This window comes from Hevea brasiliensis, chromosome 2, assembly GCF_030052815.1.
Source record: "Hevea brasiliensis isolate MT/VB/25A 57/8 chromosome 2, ASM3005281v1, whole genome shotgun sequence".
NCBI classification, from domain to species: domain Eukaryota; kingdom Viridiplantae; phylum Streptophyta; class Magnoliopsida; order Malpighiales; family Euphorbiaceae; genus Hevea; species Hevea brasiliensis.
Window position 1 is genome coordinate 116,162,034 of NC_079494.1, and position 10,515 is coordinate 116,172,548.

The following is a 10,515-nucleotide window of genomic DNA, read 5'->3' on the forward strand; positions in this document are numbered from 1 at the left end:
TGAGCCATAAACTGTCCCTCTTACACCGGCTGCAGCGAGGGACGTTGATGTCATCGGTGTGTTCCGGTATAAGTACACATAGCCACTATGTCTTGAATTTCTGAGGAGTGGTAAGATTATGCGAAGCCCCTGATAACCCATGGGTTTGGGCTCTCAAAGAAGGAGGTTGGAGATGAAGAAGCCTTTGAAACTAGTGCTCGTGTTGGTAGCACCATTAATTAAGATGCATGTTTAATCTGTAAAATCAGCTGTAGCCTGCAGGCTGTGAAAGCTGCTTCTGTGAGAAAATTTAAATAAAGCCATACAGATAATACATAGTTAAAAATCTAGGTGTTTAAAATGATATTTGGATTTTTATTATCTTTAATACCAATAAAATTATTATTATTATTATTATTATTATTATTATTACAAAATTGGGAAAAAAAAATCAGGCGAGTAAGCAACCTTATAAATATCATAAAGCAATGCCATGTCAAAATACCATCAAGCCTATAAGAAATAAGAAACACTGAGGGAAAAGAAACAACGCAAAACAGACAAAAAGCACAACTCGATCAACAAGCTCAAATGAACATGTGAAATTAATGAACCACCATGTAGCTGCGCTGCGGCACCTTCTTAAAGGTGGTCCAGATAAGATCAAAATACAGGGGAAACTGCGCTATGGCAAACAGAGTCACTGGAAAGCACGTCACTGCGTAAATTGGCATTGCTGCGTACTTCAGTTGATCTCTAAGCACAAAGAAATGTCCCGAACAAAAGGACACCAAAACGGCAGCAATTGACACGAACAACGATGATAAACCCAGCAGAAGCTTCCTCGGCAAATCTTTCCCAAAATCCTTCTCTTGGTATCGAGAAGTCAGTATTGACAGAAACATGACCACGGCAGTTATTGAGAAGCAGAGAGCCACGAGAGAGGAGATAGCAAAGGCGTTGAATGCGGGGTGACTTTCCAGGGTTGGCGCGCCGCTATTCTCATTGACGCCGCCTGGGACGGCGGTTGATGTTGCGAAGGCGACTGTGGCGATGAGTGCGGCTACTACGGAGCATGATTCGGAGGTGTTAGTTAGCCATTCGCCCCCGCTTTTGACGAGTTCGCTGTGTGTTTCGGTGAATATGTCTCTTGAGGTCTTGTTATCCTTGTTGTAGCGTGGGAAAAAGTGGGGTGGCATGGATTTCTTAACATACTGCAACCAGCATAAACTACTTAGCTTAATTACGCACTTGGGCTTTTTTGTAGTTATATCTATTTATCTTTTTTTTTAATCTAATAAATGATTATATGTTTATCAATTCGGGTAACAAGCATATAGAAATATAGCTAGCAGTAGCAGAAAGTGGCTTTAGTTTTGATGTACGTACCTCATACCACTTGATCTCCCATTGCATCTGTAAAGCAGAGCCTGGAATGAGCCAAGGCTTGTAGGCTCCAAGCGTGGCAGCCAGGTGCAGTGCGCTGTTTCCTTTATCGTCCACTCTGCGAAAGATGCTGTCTCTCATCACTTTTCTCTTCAGCAAGAGCTGGTATACGTGTGGTTGTCTGTTTTCCACTGCCAATAGCACTACATTCTTTCTCTCCGGGTTCATGTCATGAATAGCCACAGGAAATTTTTCCAAGATTTTCTCCACCATTTCTGTGATACCATTTTTTGCTGCTATTAGTATTGCTGTCTCCTTCTCTACCATTTCAGACTTCTTTGGCTTCTCTTCCTTCTTTTCTAAGTTCTCGTCTTTCTTTGGCGTCTCCTCCTTTCCTACATGACACAAAAGTAAAGCCTGTAACACGTATAAGATAATAACACCCTAATTCAATTCAACTCTCCGAAACTAATCACGCATTATACGCTATATACACTTGATGCTTATGTATCATTCACTCGCATCATATTTACATACATCACCATGAAACCAGTTCACAGTTCAGACAAACAAGTTTTCATATATAAAACATAAATTTGACATCATTCAGTCACATCATTTTTTCCTTATTGGTTCACATCATTAAAGAACCAGATTTGATTGAATCCCAAGGCCAACACGTCATTAATAATATATAAAGATGCTATTCTAATGGATGATGTAAAAGGAGATTTGTTGGTCTAGCTAGGGTGGACTTATGATGGATCACAGAAATAAAATATATTTTACTAAAATAAATAAATGCATTGGGGTTGTAAGTTTTTACATGTTTAATAATTACTACCCTATTTCTTATTTTATATTAATTGCTAATCATTTATACAATGATTTAAAATATAAGTATTTGATAAAAAAATCTATTGAATTAACGATTAAATGTAAAAAATATTGATATCATCTTTTTTAATTAAAATGTTTTCTCGACTTCTAAAAATTAAAAGTAAAAGTTATTCTCTCAATCTCTAAATACTAATATAAATAATACGCTGTCAAATTATTTTGTAAAATTTTAAAATTCTCAATTCAATTTAATTTCCTATCCCAATAATTTGAATCTATGGGATGAATCACAAATGTACTTGAATTGTGATCAAATTTTATGATTTGCTAGTAAATCAGGCAAATCAATATAAATCAGTTGATTCGCTCGATTCTTCTCTCAAAGGGTTGTTAAATTCCAAACTTTAAGATTTAAGATTTCACTTCATTTTTAATGATGAGAAGTGCACATAAAATTCCGATGATATTCAATACCTTTGGCATCATTTGGGGTGCTATGGTCATCAATAGCCCACACAACCTCATCACCTTCGCTAAATGCAAAAGGTGCTTCATCAGAACGGGAGGGATCCTTTCCGGCATATTCATACTCATACATCACAACACGTTCAAGAAGTTCGTCTAGGATCTGAACAGACCATGTATGCTTCTCTTTTTTTTTCTCCAACTTTTTGAGCTCCGATGATCCTTGCAACCATTCAAAAAAAAAAATGAAATAAAAAAAAAAAGATGACCTATATATCCAGTATAATTTAAGAATGGACAAATGATATGTAAGTGAAGGGAAGGAACAGACCTAATCCTAGAATGACTAACATTGCCTTGGACATAAACTTGAAGAGGTCAAAACATGTATCATAATTTGAAGGAATAAATCCACGTCTTCGTCCTCTATTTCTTGGTTGGTTTCCTGTACAGTACATACAGCACATTATTATAATTCATCATCATAATTATTATATAATATACATAATATATATATATATATATATTAATATTTTGAAATTTTATTTAATTATTTTAATAAATATGGAACCAAAGTATTTTAAACTTGTTTGAGAGATTTTTAAATCAAATGAACTATTCTAATCTTTAAACCAAAATCAAATTGAAGTTGCATTTGATTTTTTGATTTAATAGTTTCACCGAATAATTAATTAATATAAATACTCTAATTCACCTTTATTTTATATATCCTTTAACATTACCTAACTCATCTTGTTGATTCTCTGCATCTCCCAGCCGCAGGCGTTGTAAATTTTTACATTGATTCATTGTTGAAAGCAGAAAGTTATATCCCCATTTGATCGGATACCGAAGGAAATTTACGCATGTTTCGTAGTTCTGTGGATAAGTGGTTTTGTCATTAATGTTGGATGCCTCAGCTACTGCTGGTTGATTAAGCATTTCCTGATCCACCTTAAGCTCATCAACAAATATACCTAAGGAAAAATAATTAAAAAGGGTCATATTTTATTTGATTAGGCTTTCCTGCAACTGCTAGATAAGAGAAATAATAAATTTTTTAAGGAAAAAGGTCTTCTGTCCTGCCAAAATGGTCAAGTCCCTACACACAAAATTAAACATTATGAAAATAAAAAAGGGATTTGGCCATTGAATTGCTAAGCTAATGGCTTAAGAAAAGGCACTGAGACTGACATACAGCGATATATCATCTTGCGATAGCCTCCAAGGTGGGTACCGCTTCTAAAGGAGTCGGGTTTACTTGCTAAGAGATGCAGAGGGGTCTCGCCTTTCTGGTTGACGCTGCTAGCAAGTTCTCCACACAAATAAATTATTCGAAACGCTAAATCTGTCAACAATTAAAACATTTTAGTAAAATTTCCACACAAAATTAACTAGCGCTAAAAATTAATGTTATATATATGTGTATTATATGCTCACCAAAATATTCTCCAATGATGGCAGCATGAAGAATGGTGTCGCCGTCAAACCTCCTGTAATATGAACGACCTCGATCAGGGCCACAAATGAAATGGAGGCAAAGGAATGCCTCTTTTTTCCCAAACATAGCTGCCCAGAAGAGTGGGGTCTCTCCTTCCTCATTACGGGCACCCACCAAAGATGCTTCTACATTAGCAATGCATAAACACATCCGGACATTCCCCAGGCTAGCCGCGATATGTAGAGCCGTATTCTTTTTATCATTGGCGACTTTCAGAGCCTCCCTGGCATCTTCTGGGTGCCTGCACATTAGAGTTACTAGCTGTTCCACGATATCTTCTTGGCCATCGCGGACTGCTAGGTGCAATGCTGTGTCGCCTGACTTGGTGATTTGTGCCCTGTAAGCCTTCGGGTTCCCTGCGTAGGTTGTAACCACTTTGGCCCATTCACCTGTCATTGCGGATTTAAACATGTGTCTCCTGAGGTCAGCCATATTATCATCCTCGTTCTTTGTCCCCAAGGGAGTACCCATTTCTTCTCTTCTTCTTTCTTTCTACCACAATCAATAATAACGGTAGAATAACAAAGACTATATTATGAAGGACTTGCGGTGATTGAAATGGAAATATTTGATGCTATTTATTTCTAGTTAGAGGAATTTAATAATCTGCTATCTCTAAAGAGGGACCGCATGAGACTTGGAACTCAAGTTTTGCAAGTTCCACCTCGTGTATAACGATGAATCTTTCTACAGCACTAGAATTCCAACTTTTGCTTTTTAAAAATTAATCTGACCCCAGTTTAAGATGAAAGAATTCATTAATTTTGTTTTTAAAAGAGAAAGAACAGACAGAGCACATTGAATGACTTTTACTGTGTAAGAATAAAGTGAAAGGGTGCTGCATTACTTATGTGTTGGCTTGCCGGTGGTGGTTGTCTCAAAAGACTGAACACTTAATTAGCATAAAGTGAAAAACTTCCAAAGCCAATTGGAAATAAAATTGCATAAATTTTTTAATTGATAATTTACAGAAAATGATAATTCTGTATTATGTAATTTTGCCCTATTTTAATTTTTTTTATAATAAATAGATATTATGCAATTATCATCGCTAATGAAAGTAGGACAAATTAATAAATATCATCTAAATTTTGTTAATGTGATATTTTTTTAATATTAACAATTCATTATATCAATCTCATAATTAAAACAATCAAAACAATAATTAAGAACACTTTTTTGAAAAATTTATAAAAAACACTAAAAAACATTGAAAAATAATGCTATCATGGACACATAATTTCAGTTATTACCTGTATTAGTGTGATCTACACATGTTTTCTCTAGACAAAATTATGGGTTTTATTCTTGAAAAAGATGAAAATTTGCGCATAGAGAGTACTAAAATTTAATGATGTTTGGTTCACATTTTGAGTGTAACCGATAACTGATGAATACCAAACAAATGAATTAAAATGTTTGATAAACTTAAAAAAATAGAGTTGATAATTGATGGGTACTTAGTATGATACCATTAACTGTAATTTATATCAACTCTATTTTTAAAGTTGTCTTTTATCAGTGAATAGTTGATTTAATTTTATTTTTTATTTAAATCATATTATCATTTTTTATGTAATTTAAAAATCAATATTATTATTATTGTTTTTTTTTTCATTTACAATCTTAACACTTTAATTAACGCATTGCAACTAAGTTAAAATATTTTCTATTAATAATTTAATTAACGTATTGCAACTAAATTAAAATATTTTTTATTAATAATATAAAATATAAAATACTTATTTATAATAAAATAATACATTTTTTACGTCTAAAAACTTAAACTTATAAGATTTTTTTATTAATAATAATAATTACTTTATTATTTTATGAAGTTATTTAATTATTTTATTTTTTAAAAAAAGTTAATTATTTTCTTATTTCAATAATAAAAAAATAATATGATATAATAAATCAATAATTATATATTTATTTTAATAATATAATAAATGATGTAATATATTAAATTAGTAATTATAAATTTATTTTAATAATAAAATAAATAAAATAATATAATTAATCTATAATTTTATTTTAATAATAAAATAAATTACATAATATATATCTTTATTAATCATTTTACATGTCAACAATAATAGTTAAATATAATTTTACCAAAAACTTTATATAAATAAGCTATTATCAGTAATCAATTATCGATTAACAGTAATAACTATTCGCTAGCAGCTATCAGTTACATTTAACGACTAAATTAAACAGACACTTAATGCTCTAACTGTATTGTATAATTAGCCATTAAAGAGAGGATGTGCCTTCATTCATTACTATGTTTTTTTTTTTTGTAATTTGTTTACACAATTACTTCTACCATTAGATGGATCATTATTAATTCGATGGTTATTTATAAAATAAATTTTATTTTATTAAATTAACCACAAAATTTTTACCAAAAGAGAGCCGAGCTATGCATTGCGAAAGAGAAAATATTTACTCTAGAAACACTGAATAATCTCCATTATTTTGAAAGAGGGATTTTTTTTAACCCTATATTCATCTTCCTCCTCTTTCCCTCTCCAGCAGTACCTCATTCCATGGCAAATGACAAATTTTTGATTTTAAATATCAAAAGAATGATCCAAACGGTTCACAAAATTATCAGGAAGGCAAAACCCAACAAGAAAATTGCTAGCATGTCTCAAAGACTTGTTGAAATCGCACCAAAGCATCTGAGGCTCACTCCTTTTGCATGGCAGGAATACTGTCATCCATAACCAAATTGGTCAGCTTATTTATCCTGAAACTCCTTAATTTGCAATCTGCAGAGGCTTCTGTTATGATCTAATAAGGATGCGACAGCCCTTGATCAATGACTTCCCTGCTTCCCAATTTTCACCGCAAACCAAATCATTTGAAACAACTCTTGTACACAGGAAAGCCAACTCTATTATAGATAAATAAGTTTGCTGATATGGAAAATTTGTGATTGATGCAATGAAATGTTAGAATACTTAATTAGCAGTGTCCATCCTATATGCAAATTCCAGAATTCTTACATATTTTACTTCACCCTAATGGTAACATATGTAGTTATTTGTTTTTCTTAGTACTTTTTGATATAGTATGGATAAAAAATTGATCCAAATGGAGTAGAATTTGGATCTTTAAATTCAAATCAAAATAGACTTCAGGTGTTCGAATAGTTCATGAAGTATCCAGATAAAATATCAGGTATTCGGACAATTCACAATATCTTCCGGATAAGCTAGTTGCTCAATCAAAGGACAAGTATGTATTTAGATAAGGAAGAGCGATCAGGCATAAGTCAATTACATAATGAAATTATGTCCTATATTATCGCCCCCTATAAAGAGTGGAGGGAAATGAGTTGCTATGAGCTGGTGAAATCCCCATTAAAGAGGAAAAGGTATTGTCCTCTTCTTTATAAATATGATTCACATCAACATTCAAAGTATGCTATTCGAGTCTTCTTCTTTTTATTGATACTTGCTGTTTTTTTTTTTCTAGCATCTACAGACTTAAGGGTTGGAATGGCCTAACTCAGGCTACTGACCTCACTTTCTTCCTCTTGTTACAGGTAGCATTCTGATTAATTACCAACTTGAGAATCTCAGGCAACATCAATTTTGAACACGTCTGACCATGTGCTAGCCAATGAAATTAAGTATATAATACATTAATTGTATGATAGGCCATCCCTTATTTTTATTATTTTAGAGTTTCAATTCAATTTTTGTTTTGTTGGATTGGGTAGAGAAAAGAGTGAAAAGTAAAGTAGGGAGATCTAAAATAACTTGAACAAGTGAAAAAAATACTCTCATAGACTTTGTAAGCTCTAGATATTAATCGTGTCGACTTACGTCTAACAAGGTTAAATAGTAAAAAATATTTCAATCTCAAGTAGTTTAAATTTAAAGTTTAGTTGTTATTCTCATAAGGTTATAATGTAATGCAATAAAATTTTTTTGTTAAAATTTAATAAAAAATTTTAATTGCATTGTCCATGAAACTTAAATATAAATTAATTAATCTTAAAATTGAAAATGTCTTCTAGTACTTAACCAAATAAACCAAAATCCTTCCATGTGAACAGAAGTAGAAATGGCACTGAAATTTGTTCTGTAATCATTCAATGCTTCGAAGCAGAGCCAACTTGGTCAAACAATCTGCCAAAACTTCAAATCAAGCAAGGGACAAAGTCATTCACTAGCCTTCCTAGGATTTTGATAAATAGTAATTATTATTTTTTTGTAGGAATAGCATTTTATTAAGAAATCAATGTGAGAACATCAAAACGAATAGGTTTCATCGCATTCTCTATGTACAATAATCTATGATTATTTTTAGAAAAATTCATCATTAAAATCACTCAAAAAAATTATCTTAACCATAAATACTAAAAAAAAATCATATTTCTTTAATTGGATAACATGCATATATATATATATATAAAATACATTTGCATGTAAATAATAGAAAATAATTTAAAAATAAAAAGTATTCGTATATTTTCATAATTAAAAAGTCATTATAAAATATATTTAAAATTTTATATTATTTAAAAAAACTTTTAATATATGTTATTCATTTATTTTATAATTATATGATTAGCTTTTTATTATTGTAAATAAATATTTTTAAACAATTATTCAATTTTAATTATAAAATTTTTTTTTTTTCAAATGGAAAGTTACAAAGTAAAATTTTTATTATAAAAGAAAATAGTAGACATTAGCAAGTCCAATTGTTTTGCCAGAGAGCCTGGCCTGCACCTGAATTTCCTTTCCTCCAATTAATTAGGGGTGATCGAACTGAAAAATCAAAGCATATTGAATCAGAATTTATTTATAACTTTTAAAATTTATTATATACTTTTAATATAACTATATATATTTATATACAATTAATATTTTATATATATAATTTAATATTATCTTTATTTTTGTAATTTTAATCATAAATATATTAAATTATTTATAGTGTGTAATATAATATAGTAATGCACACCTTTTAATTAAAAATACTAATAATTATATATTAATAATTTTGAATTAATCAAAATTAAATGTGATTACAATTAATTTTTTATTCTAATGGTAAAAATGAGATTATTTAGAAGTGAATGCTAGTATTCAAATTTAATTGTTACAGATTGAAATCACAATATATGTGGAGATTTTAATTAATACTTATTTAATTATTTTATATTAATGTAATATAATGTAAGCTAAAAGAAATACTTTTGATATATTTTACATTAATTTAATTGATTCAATTCAATATAAAAAATATATAAAGTTTTAAAGCAATACATTGAAAGAAAAATATATAAAATTTCAGTGTAATACAAATGGTAACTAATTTTAAAACTTAAATGTCACGACCCAACCTATGGGCCGGACCGGCACTAGGACCTGGGCCAGCCTAAAGCTCCCGAGGCCCGTAGTAAACCTAACTATTCATTAATCCAACTCTAAGGCCCATTTGGGCCCAATATCAAGAAATCAACCGGACAGAGTCCGGCCACAAAATGGACCTACCAACGGGGAGTTTATGACTCACCCGACCTGTAAACACAGTAAATACTCAATTGGGGAGCTCAGCTCACCCTCCACATACTCATCAACATAAAAGTAAATGGGAGCTCAGCTCCCTCATCCAATCCATTAACATGCATAGAATATAAGTTTACAGGTCCAAAATAATAATTTAGTTTACAGACCCAAATCAAATAAACATTTCTAACACATGCGGAAATTCTAAGATTTAACAAGTTTATACAAACATTAATAATCGACCTGCGAGGAAGAAAGCAGGTTAATCTCAAAAATATCCTCCTGTGGCCTGAAAAAATATTGAACAGGAGTGAGCGTTCGACTCAGAGAGTAAAATATCAATTTTAACCATAATCTCTATAACTATCTAAAACTAATGCACCCTGTAGAGTGAAATGCAACATTAACAACATTTTCACCTTATAACATCAAAAAGGTAATTTGGAGCACTCACACACCCTGTAGTATCAATCATAATATATGGGAGCTGATCCCCTATGTCGCAAGGGATTTTGCGGTCACCTGGACGAACCCTCACCGAAGTGGGAAAGAGTGAGGAGTCGCCACCTTAGTTTTAAGGGAAACCAAAGAAAACCATTTGTGAAAATAAATTGAAATGAAACCACTTCAAGGCAGAGATTCTAGGTTCGGGGTCCGTAAACGGGTGGGGAAGGTGTTAGGCACCCCACCTCGTCCCTTAATAAGGGTAAGTAGATTTAATTTTGCATTAGTTAGGAGGGCTTGAATGGATATGTTGATCCTTTTGGCTAAAGGAGCATTTGATTTTTCACTAATTTGGATCACCCA

At 31.5% G+C, this 10,515-nt stretch overlaps 1 protein-coding gene across 1 annotated transcript; it reads right to left on the minus strand.

Moving 5' to 3' along the window:
* Positions 1-439: 439 nt before the first annotated feature.
* Positions 440-4,743, minus strand: LOC110645614 (uncharacterized). The gene is made up of 7 exons (XM_021798830.2): positions 4,111-4,743; positions 3,869-4,018; positions 3,414-3,647; positions 3,002-3,115; positions 2,680-2,892; positions 1,369-1,760; positions 440-1,193 (listed from the first exon to the last, which is right to left on the minus strand). The coding sequence occupies exons 1-7, from the start codon at positions 4,640-4,642 to the stop codon at positions 585-587; spliced, it is 2,244 nt and encodes a 747-aa protein (XP_021654522.2). The 5' UTR covers positions 4,643-4,743; the 3' UTR covers positions 440-584.
* Between the last annotated feature and the right edge of the window lie 5,772 nt (positions 4,744-10,515).